The sequence below is a fragment of the Amblyomma americanum genome, chromosome 6 (assembly GCF_052857255.1).
Source record: "Amblyomma americanum isolate KBUSLIRL-KWMA chromosome 6, ASM5285725v1, whole genome shotgun sequence".
Taxonomy (NCBI): Eukaryota; Metazoa; Arthropoda; class Arachnida; order Ixodida; family Ixodidae; genus Amblyomma; species Amblyomma americanum.
Window position 1 is genome coordinate 59800434 of NC_135502.1, and position 17678 is coordinate 59818111.

At 43.8% G+C, this 17678-nt stretch overlaps 1 protein-coding gene and 1 long non-coding RNA gene across 2 annotated transcripts; one reads left to right on the forward strand and one right to left on the reverse strand.

Annotated features, from left to right (window-relative positions):
* Positions 1-82: 82 nt before the first annotated feature.
* On the reverse strand, positions 83-9320 carry LOC144093572 (uncharacterized). The gene is made up of 4 exons (XR_013306299.1): positions 7358-9320; positions 2948-3012; positions 282-436; positions 83-211 (listed from the first exon to the last, which is right to left on the reverse strand). It is a non-coding gene; the product is annotated as an uncharacterized LOC144093572 (long non-coding RNA).
* On the forward strand, positions 435-10921 carry LOC144093571 (serine beta-lactamase-like protein LACTB, mitochondrial). Its single transcript, XM_077627107.1, has 7 exons — positions 435-1014; positions 1115-1181; positions 1460-1650; positions 2937-3041; positions 3210-3309; positions 4429-4594; positions 9328-10921. The coding sequence occupies exons 1-7, from the start codon at positions 661-663 to the stop codon at positions 9860-9862; spliced, it is 1518 nt and encodes a 505-aa protein (XP_077483233.1). The 5' UTR covers positions 435-660; the 3' UTR covers positions 9863-10921.
* Positions 10922-17678: the final 6757 nt, after the last annotated feature.

Genomic DNA, 17678 nt, shown 5'->3' on the forward strand with positions numbered 1-17678 from the left:
AGCTATTTCTAAAAAGTTGCGAATTATGAAGAGAAAAAGATAGGAATTATTTTTCTCTTCTCTGCTAAGCAAAAACACGGTGTAATATTTGTGAAAAAGAGCTTTAATCCACATCTCTCTTCAATGTACATGTGCCGCTCTCCTCTGCAGCATCCGGGTTCAACGTAGCGCAGACCATGTACGGGCAGCACATTGTAACCCCTATGCGGCACTGGAAATTAAGCATCACTTATTAAAACAAGGTAAAAGCGTAAAACAAGGCGACAGTTCAGTGTACGTACAGGATCTCCTTCCAGACTGCAGGGCTTGGACCCAAACGAGTAATCATAAAACATCGGGTACAGACTTGGGTCGTATTCAAAATCGCTTGCCTTTGGGTCCGCAGCTTCATTCAGCACGTTCAAGAGCATCAGGACCACCGTGATCAGGACGACAACTGCAGTGATGCAAGAAACATTTTCTGCAGCGCGAACACCGGCATTATCAGCATCGCTGTTTTTAGGCTACAGATCCAAACCAATCCAATCCATAATATGTCAGTTTTGTTTCGTGTCGTTATCGCTGTAGCAGCTTTATCAGCTTTAGTTCCCGCCTTCAAAGTTCGTGTGTCAGTCGCGACGCCTGGGCAGCCTGGGTAGCTTGGCAGCTGAATTGCATGGAATGAAGCAACTCAGGATGACAAAAGTACTATGTTTTATACGGCAGTCATTTCACTGTCGCATCCGTGACATCAGGCTGTCACCGCAGAGGCGGCTGCTGCACAGTGACGCTCGAAGCAGTCATTCCCGCAACATGTACAAATTGTCGGCAATTTGCGGCGGTGTCAGCCTTGGCATTGGTTGTTACGTAGCATGGACCTGTGAGCCAAGACCTTTGCACATGCACAAAGTTTTGGCACTCTCTCCCAACACGGTGGAATCGCTTTATACGAACTGTGGTACAAAGGTGTCCAAACGGCAGGCGCAGCTGGAAAACGCCATTAACTATGGTCGTGAGCTCCTGATGCGAAAAAAGGTTAGTGGGAAGCCTTTACGTGTGTTTACCAAGTGCGACCATCTAACAGACCCTTCAGTGGCGCCGTTTCCCGTCATTCTGTATGCATTTTTTTTTTTAGGACGAATGCGGTGTTCCTGGAATCGCCGTGGCAGTGACCGTTGATGGAGAGACCGTCTGGGCTGAAGGTATGGAAAAAAGAAAGTGCTTGGTGGTAAATGACATGTTGCGTTTTTGAACTACTGTACCTTCTTTGTTGTGAGCCTTATTGCTAAGAGGTGCTACTGTGTTAGTGTTGAGAAGAAAGTTTACTTTTTAAATGTGGCCGTGTTGGTGTCGCCTAAAGCAGTATGGTACCGCCCACACTTAGGCGAAAGGCATATTCTCTTGTATTCAGTACTCGTTTGAAATGCGGACCGTTTGTAATGTGGCTAATGAACACTGCATTTCAAATCTGCTCCCATAGGCATAGGCTATGCAGACATCGAAAACAGAGTACCATGTGGGAGCCATACAGTGATGCGTATTGGCAGCATCAGCAAGCCAATTGCTATGATGACTGTTGCAAAGCTGTGGGAAGAGGGAAAGATTGATTTAGACAAGCCCATCCAAGAATATGTGCCAAGCTTTCCCAAGAAAACTGTCAACAACAAGCCGGTGTGTTCTTTTTTTTTTTTTTCACGCCATGATATAATTCAATTTTGGTCTAGGCATGGCTATAGTGGTATAGTGCAGCTGCATACAATTACAGTCAGTGCTTAATTGTGGTTTTTGTTTTGCGTCTAGTGTAGCTGAGTACTCTTAACACGTTCACTGCTTCATGGGTCACTAGTGGGTCGAGTCGTGTATTCCTTCCGTGTGGCATGAATACTGAGTGGCACTATGAAGCTGTGGAACAGCCAAGATTTTTCAAAGAGCCCGCGAAAGACACACAGGCTAGGTTAATATTGCCGTCTGTCACGCTGCACCCAAGAAATTTTAAGGGTGGCCCACCAGATGGGCCTCGACGCACAGGGATTTGGGACCTGAAAATCGTTGCTGTAGTGAACGTGTTAATTGTACTTACCTTTGTATTGTGATAAATTTAACGAAGTTTGTCTCTAAGCTTTGCACGAACTAGATGTGGACATTATGCATCAGGATTAGTAGATCATTTGAAGATGTAGACTGTAATGAGCATTCAAACCACACTGCCGTCAAGGGATGATTTTAACTTATGTCTTTCAAATGGTTCTTTTGATCCTTTTATACATTGAGCAGCCAACTAAACTAGCTTGGGAACTGATACTGTGTTCTTAGTGACTACTCCATCATTCTTAATAAATGAAAGTCCACTTGTCCTCTCTTGGAGGAATTCATTTATGATTCCTTCATTCTGGAATAGTAAAATTGGTTGAGACCTATCATTTTTTAATTTTTCTAGGGTTACCTCAAATACATTAAATGTTAGCTCGGGCAGATACATCCCTTGTGAAAAGTGAAAACTTTATTTTTTCTGTTCAAAAAACAGCTCTTCAGGTATTCTTCTTTCGCAGCAGTTGAGCCTTTGATGGTTGCATGGATGCTTTTTTTTTGTGTGAAATTCTGTGCACTGATTTTCATCCATGAAAATGTGTACAGGTCTTTTTCCACAACAGGTGCCAACCTGGCTTTCCCCACTGCTGCGTGGTGCTCTTCACTCACATTAAGTGGAATTGATATTGACGTTGGATATGTTAGGTTAAGCACCTTACATTTGCACTGTTCTGTATTTTGTGGTGCCATGTATAACATTCAAGGAGAGGGGGGGCGGGAAGGTTGAAGTAGCTGTATGTATGATTTCAAAGGTGCAGGTGTTGTAGTGCATGTTATCCAGTGCAGCAGAAACGCACTGAATTTTTTTTTTTCGTGTTACATTTTGGTGCCTGCATTTGTTTTGAGTAACACACACACAATGGTTACAGGTTGAAATTACCTTGAGGGACCTGGTTTCTCATGTTGCTGGGATACGACACTATGCCACTGCCAAGACAGACCCAGCTGCAACACGTTCAATAAACGAGAACAGTGTAAGCAGTTTGCATTGAAAACCTGAATTGCACTTATAAATTTTCCAAGATTATCAGAAGAAACCTGGTTATGATAAAGCAGACAAGTATTTATTGAAGTCATGATTTAAACTAGGACCTGATGGTGTTTTTCAGTGAAATGAACTTGCATTACTCGAACTATTTCAGACAGACACAGCATCCCCTGAGTTCTACAGCAACAAAAAGTTTAACACTACTGAACAAGCTTTAGAGATGTTCAAGAATGACCCCCTTTTATTTGAACCAGGTAAGAACACTTGCAAACAATTCACTGAGGCATAGACTTGTGTTGTGATGTTCTTGAAATGCGAAATAGGATTATCTTCTAAATTTGCAACCTAGCTTTAAATCCCACTACTGCTCACACACATTAAGTGGAATTGGTATTGACATCGGATATGTTAAGTTGAGTACCCGACTTTTGTGATGCCTGGGTGCCCATGCATAACACTTAAGGGCGGTGCAGGGGGTATTTTTTGCGTTGTTACCTTCTGCAGTTTGCACAGCACTTGTCTACTACACATTTAGACTTTACTCTTTTGATTAAAAATTAGTTATTGTTGATCATATATTGGAAGGCATTTGAAAAGTTTTTCTTCCAGTATCAGTACTTTGGTCATGGGTTCATTACCCGTGAAAGCAACAGGTAAACTGGACCAAACGGCTTAATCTTTCTGTACAGTTGACTGTTAGTGGCCCTGTGTAAACCTTTCTTGAAGTAATTTCTTTAGAAACGAAATCCATATAACTTTCCTTGGAAGGCAAATAGCCAGTTTTATGTCGTAACATGGATTCAGACCTCACATAGGACCTGTTTGCAGACACCGTACATGGTGTCTTTCATCCTTGTTGAAGCAAATTTCGATGAAGGAATTTTGTTTTTCAGTCTGTTGCGTTGCAACTGTGAGAATGGGCTAATTAAGAGAGCATTGTATTGCATTGGTTTAAAACAATATTGAAGCTGTTACCTATCTGTTCTTCTGATAGGAGTAACCTTTCGTTGAAGGTTATACGTGCTTTCGAAACAAATGCCCGAGTGAAAAAGTGCTCTATAAACTTTAACCGAAAAAGTTTGATTGCAAGGAGATTTAGAAAAGCGTTTTTTTTTTTTTCTGTCGAATTCTTTAATCCAACATTTTCACTTTTTTTTTCATGGTGTTCATTGTGTGTTGTACACAAATGGATCTCTATGGCTTTGTTGCTCACGTGGGACTTGGTGTTAACATGTCTTGTGCAAAATTAAACAGTAAACTAGCACATCCAGAGTTGAGCTGGTTGTCGCTGAATCCATTGATCACAGTCCTGCACTCAGCTACTGTGAAATCATCTGCATTATGGCTTAGCAACCATGCTTGCTTGCTAACAGGTACAAAGTACCACTACACCACGTTTGGCTGGACACTGATAAGTGCGGCTGTTGAAAGTGCAAGCAAGGAGCCCTTTGCCAGCCATCTGAGGAGGCTTCTGAAGATGCTTGGCATGAAGAATACGTTCCTCGATGAAAACGAACCCATCATCTACAATCGGTCAAGGTGAGCTGCATTGATAAGTTATCTAGAGAGAGCGTTGAAGCAAACACTTTTGAGTGCTGGCGAGATGTAGCATCTCCATCTATCAGAAGTGTGTTGTGTAAACAAACCTGCCTCCTTGTGCTTGCTGCAGGATCTTTCTAGGATGACCATATGTTTGTTGAAGCAGTTTTGGCTACTCTACAAATGGCTTGATAGGTTGCCATTATTGACAGTGCTTGGTTCATTGAATGCAGTATGCAAAATGAGCACCCTGTGGATTCTCCATGCATGCTGACAGAGCCAGCTGGTTAGTGCATTAACTTCTGCATTGGAATGAAGTGCCTTTGCTTGGTAGCCACAATGCAAAAGTGATGCAATAGGAATTCAGAATCGTTTTGGTGTATTTACTTCTTTTTTAAAGTTTGATTTGGCAAAACTGGATGAATGAAAAAATCAGTCAGTTTTAGTTCTTTGGAGGTTCTTTGCCACAATGGTCTGTGGTACAGCTAAACAAGATTGTTTTCTTGGTAAAGGCACATTTTCACTGTGAATGCAGAGTAAATTGAAAAATCAGCCGGGCTTCTTTCTGTACTTTATTATCCCGAGACCCGGCAATGAAAAATTTGTCCAATATATTGGACAATGATATCACAGGTGTGGCAGCCATGGAATGAGATTTAGTGCTTCAAAAAGCTCCTTCTCAGCTACTTTAAGAACTTGTGATTTTATCTAAGGAATATAGTAAAAGTCGTATTATTTCCCTCCTCTTCAGAAGCTCTCAAAAGTGCGAGCATATTTTACTCTGGCGGTCAAAAAAGAAAAGCAAGCTGATTCATATGCCTTTTAACAGGCAATAAAGCACTTTTAATTAAAACCTTTTAAAGCAATTTGCATACAGTTGTGCACATTGCAAAGTCACATCTTTTTGTGAGGGAGTGCTACCTCTAGCACTGCATACAAGTCTAGAAATGTTCATATTCTAAGTTCAATGTATTTTACGTTGTGTAGTCAGCTCAGCAAATGTTTCACAAAATTGTGAACTTCGTCACACGTGCTTTAGCATTGCCATGATGTCTGACTTGCTAGTTTATTTCAGGTTTATGGCCTCAATTTGGGCTTCTGAAAATTTTTTATTTGATCGCAAAATTTTCTCTCGTACTTTTTATTCTACAAAAAAATGTATGGTGTAACAAAATCCATATTGTTATTATTCCAAACCTGGAACTATCCCACCCGTCCACTCTGGAGAAAAAGGGCACAAACTTATGAAATGTGACTATTATGCTACAGCTACCTTTTAACAAATGAGTGAAGTGAGGGAAGAGATCTCTTCAGGACAATCCTGCCTCACCAGGAAGTTAGATAATGCTGAATGAATAGAAATCTCCGCTAGTATCCACACTACATATTGGTAGGGGAAGCCGCAATGCTGCAGCCTGGTGCTAATACGTACATATTCAAAGTGTAGGCTACTTGCCATAACTTTGAATCTTCCAAAGATGATTCAACCATTTGTGGAGGAGGAAATTGGCCTGCCTGATGAAACAAGTAACAGTTTCTGGCGAGTAAACATAACAAGAATAATTAGCTATTTCTTTATAACGATTCCATGAGCGGTTAGTCATTGGCTCAAGTTCTGCCATGCCCTCATTATAACCTCTGTTAGCCATTTGGTGCAGAGGGTGGCGAGAATAAAACAGAATCGAATAAGTAGGATTTTATATTACGCTCGCATGTCACAAATCAGTGACCACTAAGGCAATTTGTACAAAACTGTGTACATATCCATGAAAAATAAGAAGTGGAGGTTTCTTATTGCAAAACAAGTTAAATAGCTTTCTCTATACCTGCATAGACTATTTAACTGGAGAACACTTTTTCTCATGGGAATTGTGAGCAGCACCTGAAACTAACAGTGCAGCTGACACACATAAGTACACATTTTAGCGAAAAAAAGTTTATATTTTTGCCTCTGTGCTTTGGAAATTTTATAATTCTCTTATATTGGAACCCAAGTTCTCATACCTTGAATATTCGAAAAAATATCAGTGACACAGTTCACACTCTGTCTCAGGAGGACATGAAGTGAATATTGATGGTGTGATTTTTACAGGTTGTTCACAAAATTGATGTGAAAATGTATGCCATAAATTTTAGCCCAATTGGCAGGACTGAGTAGATTATATGCTAAAGCTGGTGTTACTCATTAAAGATAATGGTAGGTTGCAAGATAGAAAAAAAATTCCTAGAACTTGGATGATTTCACTCCAAACTGTCTAGGCTGTGCACAAAAAAATGCTGTGTGTTTTCAGTGCAACCAAGAGCACATGATTCATGCATAAAGGATTATGCATGTGAATACAAGCCAAACATTGTGGACCTTTCGAACTGGTATGTAAGAAAATAGTATTTTCAGGCAAATGCATTCAAGAAACGGCAAAGCAAGCTGCCTTTGAAACAAAAACAACTCGTAGCTTTTTGAAATGACATCATGTAAACCCCAGACTTGGAACTAGCTTTTAAAACTTGCATGATCATGTGCATGATCCAAAAAACCCTATGCTGTAATCGTGTAAATTGGGGCTGTTTTGCTGTTAAATCGAATGTCATGCTTGCACGTTGTAGGTGCTAGTGATATCCAGATATGGTAAAATTGCACATTGGAGGTGGCTGAAAAAGCTGCCCATACGAGGCTAATCCATTGAGAAAAAATGTTGGTCTGTACGTGAACTGTAGCACCCTTTGCATTGCAAACATATTTGGCAGGACAGTGTGTGCACTTACGTGTTCCACCGCCTTCTCTCAACTGTCCCAGAGCAAGAACTATTGCAGAACAGTGCTAGTCTTATACATTTGCGAGCTCTGGCCAGACTACAGGCTTAAGAAAGCTAATGAAGAGAGGCTTTTTGGAAACGGAGATGGCTATGCTTACTGTGGGCTGTGTTTGAATGATCTTCATTGACAACTGATTGCAAAGGAGTGGAAGGGCTTACACTCTGGCAAGCAGCTTCTTTCCACTGCTTGGTGTGTTTGTAAAGCACAGAGCAGTAATGCTTAAACCAAGAAAGACGTGCCCCAGTATGAATGCACGACTCTCATTTGCATCAGCACAAGCTGTGGAGATCCTTTCAGTGACCACCACCTGCTCACTTGGTAGTAAAGGTGAGAGAGAGTGTCCAGGTATGAAAGAGCACACAGTGTGGCCTGCATGTGGTCAGTCATTACAGATGGTATGCTTCATGCACTCCAAGTATTAATGTTAAATAAATGATTTAATAAATCTGTTAAATTAAGTACAACACTTCCTAGTTGGAAAGCATTAAATCAAGCCAGCCTCCTCATCTTTCTCTGCATGTTGTATTTTATGGCACATAACCAGCTAGATTGCCGTGCTCCAAACAGTGGGTTAAAAAATCGCTTTGCAGTGTTTAAAAGGGTCAAAGGTTGTAAAAACATTTCCTTTCTTTAGAAATGGAGAGGCACAACAAATCAACGATTCATCCCCCCCCCCCTCATGGGCAAACGTGGGTGGGAAGAAATGTATTATCTAAAATACAGTGAAATGTCTTCTGTAGTTCCTCAAGTTTTCTACATGTAAAATTTTGCTTACTGTGACATTCTGTATTTTTCACATAGTGGTTCGTATTTTTTCGAGAGTATGAAGTTGTGGGCAAGATGTGCGCGGTGAATGCAAAGCTCGTATGCAAGACCACTTCAATAGAACATTCTTATTGTTGCCCAGGCAAAAAGAACCATTGGGTCCAGTTGCGCTTTCCAATTGGACATTCCATTCGGAAACCCCAATGGCTTTTTTGTCTGGGCACATGCATCTCCAATCTGCAGTGAATCTGCACCCGTATTCAGAGCTGCTGAACAGGATTTCTCCATGACAAAAAGTAGATCGTTGTGAAAGATTTTCTTGTTACCTAAACAAGAAGCTAATCACAAGACGAAATTATAAGTTGTAAGATATTTGATGTCTCTGGCTTGTTTGACACAGTTACTTTAAAGAGCTGGTTTTGTTCACGGTTATTATTGGACAGCAGAGTAATGCAGGACACTGTGGACCATGGCCAGTGTTACCAAACACTTTTTTCTTAGTTGTATCCTACTATAGTGTGTATGTGACTTCCATTTGCACAGGATTTGCATTGCCAGGTGCAGCTTGCTATGGACATCAATATCCCACTTAGTGTGCAGTTTTTTTTAGTCTACTAGCTTTATCAGGCTTTGTAGAGCTTGCTTACTTTCTGCACCATATCATCAGGCCCCCTTTTACCTTTTATATGCATGTTGCAATTTGGAGTGCAATGTGTGATCAGAGTGCTTTTAAAGATGCAAGGAGCTCTGGCATATCTGTTGTAGTGCTTCACAAGTCCCTGATGAAATTTTTGATTTCATTCAGATCCTTTAGCTAGTAGCAGGGACAGCAAAAAAAGTCCTAGTGTTCTCTTCCTCAGTGCTATTCAAAGAATGCTTGTTTGATCTTGTCCTGCCCGCTAACCCTTTCCCAGCTGGTCTGATATTTTTTTCTTACTTTCTCTGGGCATCATTCGTGGCACCATCTGTTGTGGCTGTGGCATTCTGTAGCCACATTTTCATGAAGGCAAAAAGCAAAAACACTTGTGTACAGAAGTCGCAATGCGTAAATTAATCCAGAGTTCTTCACTGTGGCATGCCTTGAAGTTCGCAGGATTACTTTTGCATGGTTTTGCGTGCTACCTTCTCATAAGCAATGCCACATGGTGCTGCAGGTTCTACGCCCGTGACAAGTCTGGCAGCCTGGTGAACACTCCAAATGTGGACTGCTCTTACAAGTGGGCCGGGGGCGGCCTTCTATCCACCGTGGGCGATCTTGTCCTCTTTGGCAATGCCATGCTGTACTGCGCACAGGCTGACGGGGCAAAGTACAAAGCTGGCTACCTGCGGCCAGAAACTGTTCACAAACTGTGGACCCCACATGCCAAAGTGCACAACTATTGGCGGAAAACATCTTTCACTAGCTATGGCATGGGCTGGCGCCTGACAGAGACTGGAGAGAACCCTGGTGGCTGCGTTGAGTGGCCGGCGGTTGCAATGTACCATACAGGAGGCTCTGTTGGTGGGACTTCAGCACTTGTGCTTCTGCCCTCTGCATGGGACCCCAAGGAGATGAACAAGCTGGCACAGTCGAGCTCTCCAAGCCCGCCTCGAGGTGTAGTCGTAGCCGTGATCGGGAACGTCTCCGATGCTGATTATGGAAATGTGGCCCTCGGAATAGCGAGGCAGTTTGCAGAGCTCTGCTCATAGCAGATAGGAATGAACAACAAACTGTGCCAAAAATTTCCACTAGTTTGTGAGAACTTGTAGTGGATACCTTTATGTCTAGACTGATTTTTAAAGCTAGGCTTCACGCATTGTTAAAAACTTCAGTGTTAGCGTCAGAAAAATACTGCTACTTCCTGCTCTAATGCAGACAGTGTTTCTCAACATGAATATGCACCACAAGGCGCCTTATGGCCAGATAATGAAAGGCTACTGGAGTAGCTCGTGCAATATATGTCCGGTGTACCACGTGAACATACCACTGTGGGCCCTCATGGTCACGTGTTGTTAGGCTATGCGCATTGTTTAAAAAAACTTCAATGTTTCAGAAGCAGAAATATTGCCATTTCCTGCTGTAATGCAGGTGGTAGGCTACTGGAGTATCTCGTGCAATGTATGCCCGGTGTACCACTTCGAGATGCCACTGTAGGCCCTCGTGGCCGCTTGTTGTTAGGCTATGCACATTGTTAAAAACTTCTATTTTGGTTTCAAAAGCAGAAATAATGGTTACTCCAATGCAAACAGTGCTTCTCACACTAATATGCACAAGACACTTAATATGGTCAGATCCTGAAAGGCTACTGGAACATCTCATGCACTGTATGCCCAGTATGCCACTTAGAGACATGCCACTGGATCCTCACATGGTCACTTTCAGAATTGCTAGTGCAAGTGCCAGATACAGAGCCACTTGTTGCATCAGTTTCCAGATGCAATTTTTGGGTTGCACGTTAACATACAGCAGCAAAGATGGTCAAAAGGAGGTGGTCACTTAAAAAAAAAAAGACCACAGTCATGACAGCTGAAGCAATATGAATTGAGTTTGAACCATGCATGTCTCTAACTGCTTACCAGGAAGCTAGGTTGTTAATGGAAACAGTCTGTGGAACAGGATCTTTCTGGAACAGTTTCTCCACACAGACTACTTCCATATCTTCTAACTGCATGATCCTTGCTATGCAATTATAGACTTACCAAATTTAAATGCCCTAGTTTTGTTCTGCAGGTGACTGACAAAGCAAAATAAAGTTTCTTTTTTCTGAATTGCTGAGTTGTGAGTTTTCAAGAATGACAAAGCATGCAGAAAACTACGCCTTAATATGCTGCTTTGGAACACTAGTGTGGCTATGAGAACATAGTATAAGCTTGGAGAGTACTGCACCTGCTGGGTTACTGATATAATTGATTTTTCAGTATGGTAGCAATAGTAACCTCATAGGAGAAAAATGTCAAAATTTGCCCAGTGGCTGAAGGGAGGTGATGTCGCTTCTTGTAAGAGGCAGCAACAGCTTCTAATGCTATTGCAATGCAAAACACTAGCTAATTAGGTGTACCAGTGAATTTTTTTCATTTGCTTCCTGGTGATGTTGCCTATATGTTATAGGGCAGTCATACATGACCATTAGAATTGGCTATTTTCGTGCCAAATGGACAAAAACAGCCACTGCGAATTGTGTCAAAAATGTGACGTCTTATGCGCCCAAGCTACGTATTTACACGATTGTGAGTACACCTATTTTTCAAAATTTGGAAATTATCCAAAGTGGGGGGGGGGGGGGGTCGACTTAAAATCGATACCAAAGCACCCAACCATAAATAAAGGCGTGACAAACGAGATATCAGGCATGCTGCAGTGTGGTTGGATTTTTGCTGCGCGGCTCCGTTGCATCGTTCTTCGTGCTGGCCTTCAGCAGCTGCTAAGTCAGGGCAGAACCAGCGCCCCCGCCCCGCGCGAGGCGGCGGATGGTGGCTGTCGATAAGCAGCAAACCGCACTTCCGGCACATGACCGCAGATTGCGTCTGCTGATAAGGTGCGGCAGCCCGATAACGCATTCACGCTCTACTCTAACAAGCCTCGTTTTTTTTGTTTACTTCCAACAGCGCTCCCTTGAGCGCCGATAGTTGAAGGGCCGCTGTTCTAATGGCGGCGGCACCCCCACTCGGAAAAGCAGCGGCGCCGGGGAGTATCAGTAGCCGACGGAAGAGCCGACGCCGCTCACGCGTCTCTCTTTGGCTCTGACGCATTTGACTACTGCCGGCCGCGTTTCACAAGTTTTTAATGTAGTGCTTCGTCATTCGTTATTTGTGCTCCGGGTCCGGTAAGCGACCGGCGCTCATTCACGCTACATTCGAGATGGCTGTCATTCTTTACGCCGAAGAAACGAACTGCGCGCCGGGCTGCAAGTTCGACGTTCACAACGGGCGATCAAGTGTGGCAGCTGCAGCGAGGAAAAATTTTCAGCTGTCTCATGCGATGTGGCTGTTTGCAAAGTGCGGGATTTCGCTCCACGACGATGTTAGGACGAGCTGTGGGACCGCAGCAGCGATTACGATGGCAGCGCTAGTGAGGACAACGGCCAAGTGTGGACGAGTAGTCCAGTGACTAATACATTTTCGTTTTGGAATGTGCCCACGGGCGCTCCCGCGCACGGCAGCCGATAAGCGGAGGCCACAGGATAGTGCTATCGCGTTTCTATTAAAGGCGAAGCCTAAACGACCTCAAAGTTTTTTTTTTCAGAAATGTGAAGTGGGGGGGGGGTCAACTTACAATCTTGTAAATGCAATGTATACCCAGCTACAAAAGTGATGGATCTGTGATAGAAAAAAAAGGCCAAAGTTTATAAGCCTCCTGCCACAAAGCTGGACACTCGAGAGTGGCTGGCAAGCAATGTATTTTAGCTGAAGCAGTTTCATTAACAGTACGTTGAGTAGAATGAAAGCAGGCGCTGTATGTTTAATAGCCACATGTGCCAGTTAAAAGCTGTGAAATGCTCATGGGAATAAGACCATAATTCTGTGTCCGACAACCAAAAGGACCCAGAACAGTTCACGCAATTTGCGCTATAACAAGATATTGAAATTCGTCAAGCAATCTTGGAACAAAAATGAGCATTCCTCTGCACCATCAAAATGGTGATAAATCCCCAACACCGAATTCATGCTCATAGATCAAAAGGGCATGGCAGGGATGGGATGTAGAGAAACCGAACAAAAATGGGTGTGCGCCTTTAATTCAGTCTCCGCTGATCACGTCCAAATAAATTTTCCTCCAGTCTCAACAGCCTCCAGGTACCGCCTTACCTCGCTGGTCCATTTTGTAGCATGACTGCTTCATAAAAACGCGTTGCGGCCTGCTGAGCTGCTTCATTAGACAAGGATGTGAGCAGCCAGATTTGTAGCTGAAACTGCAGTTTTCACTGGAGATTCTCAAAGTAGTGGTCAGTCTGCTAGAAGCTATCAAACTATCCACTTCACTGTTATAACTGATGGATGAGTAGATAACAAGTACACTGATATTGCATATGCTAGTATCTGGGCTTGAACCCGGCTTTGCTAACTGCCAAGTTCCCGATCGACACAGGAAACTGGGTTCTAGCCATGGCTGCACTGTAGGCAACAAAATTTGGGCCCACTGTACATTTCAGCCATCAGGGTTAGAAGCAAAAGGTAAGGGGACAGCTATTTTTTTATCACCTCCTCTTGCTGCCTCTGGATATTCAAATGAAAAAGACTAATTAAATGCCAATAAATAGCTGGAAAGAAACTAACGTGGTCTCAGGATGAGAACATAAGCAATATCTTGACACCCAGAAGAATCTCTGATGTGGTTCTTTCATTGCTTCGTAATACTATATCCCAGGTACCATTTATTACCATTTCAAAAAGCATCACGTGTGCATGATACTGTACTGCACAATAATGGCATTGGGTGCCATGAATGTGAGCAGCAGTATGAACATTTGCCGCGACAACTGTTTTCTTGCAGTGAAAAGCCAACTCGGGTTAGCATGCCACTATGGTGCATTAACTAAACTCCGATCATTACTGCAAAGACAGATCTCTACAACAGGGAACACAAGCTCAAGTTTGGGGACGCGATGCTTGCACCTCAGCGGTGAACCATGGAAAGTCGGGGCGCCACCAGTGCAAGTAGCCGCTCCACTAGCTCACAGCCGGACTGGAGAGGCCGGACACTGCTCGTGTCCCGCCGTGGCTAGCTTTGTGCGCACGTCCGACGGGAGAGTTGTGCGAGGCGCAATCTTCGCTACGACATAAGTGGCCCCGCTGATGCAAAATGGAGGTACATAGTATTGTGCCATGATGCTTATGTTGCACCTGTGGTTGGGCCCCACTCACACAGAACACAACATTCGTGCCACACGTCTTTATGAGTGTAAAGCTAATGTTCTCACAGAAAATAAGAACAAGCATGGCTTAAGAACTGAAATAAATTAGAGGATCAGTACGCCTGGTTTCACAGTGTTCATCTGCCTCGCAACTCAGCGAGCAGGTTATGTCCCAGCACGCGGAGCATGTCCCATATTTTACAAGGCTTTCCAGTCGACTAGCATGTGTGGCCATGCAGAAACACTTTTTTATTCTTTGCTACCTATACTTTCTTCCCCAAATGTACCCAATTTGCTTTAGTAAGACAGTACGTAATATGAAAATCAAAGCGTATGTACAGGGTGGTTCACTCTTAGCTTGAATGTGCGAGTATGTGGCCGCGCTCTTCAGAGCGCCACGCCGGTGCCTCTGTCCTGGCCACGCATGAAGGGGCAGATGATTTGAACCGCCGCCTCCAGATCCTTCTGTGCGTACACAACTTTGATGCGTGGCCGTGTCGAATGCGTGAGTGCTCCGAAGACAGCTACAATTAGCGAGTGCGTTGCTTCATTTCATAAGGCTGATAGTACTTTTGCATATTTCAAGCATATAATTAAACTGTGGGGTTCACTAGGTACACATCGTACACGACGCTATCACTGATTTGAGAAACACATTTGCAGTAAATGGGTCTCCTCATCATCGATCGTCTGCTCACATAGTAGATGCGACTAATCAGATTCTCCCCTTTAATTAGGTTTGTTTTGCGGAAGTACGGGCAATCTGAACGATCTTCTTGAAGCCACAATGCAGGCAATACATCGCGACAGCATTTGCAAGAAAGCGCGTGCGCAGCGGTCAACCACGGCCGGTCTCGACGCGCGCCCTTTCTCTAGGGGGAGAGCGAGCGCGCATTGAGGCCGGTGTGGGTCAACGTTCAGTTTGTACTTTTCTTCCATAAGTGACACTGCACATCAGGTTCCGCAGTGCCACTGGCGTCAATTTTTGAGAGAGCCTATGGAGTCAGTTTTTTAACGGAAAATCTGACAAACCACCACAAAAGAGCATTCAAAGATGCTATCAAACATTGTCATGTTAACATGTCATGTTTTCAGACACGTGAGGGGGGATGAGGGTCTTGAAAACTTTTTTTTTATTTCTTAACATATCTTCCTGAAAATTGGCATGCAGATATATCTTTGAATGCTAATCCCAAATATATATTCAGATTTTATATATCTCATCTAGAAATGAAGATATGGCAAAATAATTTATGCCACTTAGGTCTTTTCTTACGGGCCATTATGGTGATTTCTTAATTAAAAAAACTAGTTTTAAAGTAATGCTGTCATTCTTAAGGGCCCATTGCACATCCTAAAGCTAAAGAAATTTTTAAAAAGTCATCACATAGGTCATGAATGAATAACAAAATAGGAAAAAAAAAACAATTTGGGAGTAATTAGCTTACATCTGACCTAATTGCTAGTCTATTGGGTTTAATGAAAATTGGAAAGCTTTAGGATGTAGCTGAGGTGTTGCTGAAAAAAATGATACCTACTTCAATAAAATCAGTCGATGCAAACATTATGAAAAGTTCCGTAAGGCAAGGGCATTTGATCGAAAAAGCAAAGCTGAGAAAATTGCATTCAAAGTTTTGCTTACTCTGCCATTTTGTTTACTGATCATATGGAAAAATTTAATGCTTTAGCATGCTGCCCAGTCATTGCTGAACACAATAACACCAAATTTACAGAAATCTGTTCATGTAAAGATTGTGAAAACCTCTGTATTGCATTGACACTTGACAAAAAAAAAGCTCAGAAATTCACTTGCTATTTTCTTTGAATCTGCCACACATTCACAAAAGTCCTGGGCAGTAGTCCTGGGTGCTGTCAGGCTTGTGCTTCTTGGCCATCCTCTTGTTCACCTTTTTCAGCATTGGTGTGACCCTTATCAGACCTGCACAGCCTCTGTTTATCTTTTCAAGGCTCCTACCAATGAGGCAGCTCCAGGCCTGTAACCAAGCTGTGCTGCAACAGCTCTGCTGGTTGTTGCCATTCCTTGGTTGAAGCGAGAAACTGCTTCTTGCGAGGTTAAAAACTGGACAGTGAGGAGTGTCCTAATGCGAATGTTCAAGCTTCAGCTTAGAGCGCACAACGTCTTGGCGCTCTGCCAAGTTCGCCGACCCCCCCCCCCCCCCCCCCCCCGAGCTCTCCTCAAAATATATATAAAAAAAAACAAATGATGTTATCAGCGGCGGTTGGCGCGCTGCCAAGGTCCGCGCTGCGCGTGCTTGTCGAAGCGTTGAGCACGCGAGCTCGGTTCAGCCGCGTCCGTCTGCACGAAGCGGCGTGCGCAACGCCGAAGTCGATGTTAGGCTTAGGTCAGCGGCTCGGCCGCTTCCGACGACACGGAATTCGAAGCGGCTTGCAGCGTATCAAAAGTCGATATTTTCCACGGGCTTAGTCCAGGCACATCCACCGGCACTGCAGAGTCTTGCGGTAACACCGAAGTTGACGGCGATCGGCATTGTCCAGCCGCGTCCACCGGCGATGCTGGCGTCAACAGGGTTTGTCCAGCCGCGTCCACCGGCGAAGTTGTTGTTGGCGAGCTCAGTCCAGCCGCATCCACCGAGGGTACAGCAGCTTGCGGCATCACCGAAGCTGCAGTTCTCGACGATGCAGCGCTCTACTTATTCCATGCGCGTCTCTTTTTGCCGACTGCTTTTCGCGTGCTTAATTTCAAGCGCGCGTCTCGGGCCATCGTGACACACGGAACAAAGACACCAGGCAGGCAAATACACGCAAAAGCACGAAATTCGAGGCTAAAAGAAGCGATTCAATAGCCAAAATGTCTACAATAACGATAAGGAAAACGGCAGAACGAAAAATACTAGGAAACAAAGAGGAGCGCGAAAAATGACGGGCGTGCAGGCGAAAGCAGACGACGGGAAGGAGCCGAACAACGCGGCCGCGGGGGGGCAAAGCATGCGTCACGGCCAATCAGAGGGCTGCGCCTCGAGGAGCGCCCGTTTTACCCAATCGGCGGCCGTCTCGCGACGCTTTCCCCCCTTGCGAACGGGTGCTGATAGCTCCGCTGTGCGAGGGTCCACAGCTTGCCGTAAGGCGCCAAATTGGAGAGCGGGAAACCAGCTTTCAAACGAGACCAAGATGGCGCCGATCGGTTCGCGTCGCGCGGAGCTACGGCAGCTTGAAAATGGGGCAAACCTTCGCGCTTGGCGTTCAATTTCGGCTCACCGACGTTTCTAAATTGCCGTTTTTTTCATACTTTGAGTTGGAATTCAGCTAAAATATTTTGTAGAGGCATAGTTGGGACATTAAAGACTTCAAAATCGCAATTTTTGAAAATTGCCATTTTTGACCATTTTTCGCGATTTCAAGACCCGCGTCCCCCTTAAGTGGATGAACTGTCCTCTTTAACCAATGCTATTCCTGAGAACAATTACATACTCTTGTTTGGGCTAGTTGATTCATGGTGAAAGAATTAACGAAGACGGCGTGAATTACAGTTGCAGAATTGAGCTTTTCATGATGCACTGAAAAAAACTGAAGAACTGCAAGACCACTACATAACAGAAAGAAGCGGATGCCCAATAATCACTGACACCTGGGAAAGAGGAAAACCTATGGTGTTTAACCAATATATGAGTGAACAGGTACCACACAGACAATGA

Bases quoted from the DNA above. Each gene is read 5' to 3' on its own strand.
- LOC144093571 (XM_077627107.1), top strand. From the start codon at position 661: ATGAAGCAACTCAGGATGACAAAAGTACTATGTTTTATACGGCAGTCA. The intron at 1,015-1,114 runs GTTAGTGGGAAG...TTTTTTTTTTAG, and splicing joins AGCTCCTGATGCGAAAAAAG to GACGAATGCGGTGTTCCTGG. The intron at 1,182-1,459 runs GTATGGAAAAAA...CTGCTCCCATAG, and splicing joins AGAGACCGTCTGGGCTGAAG to GCATAGGCTATGCAGACATC.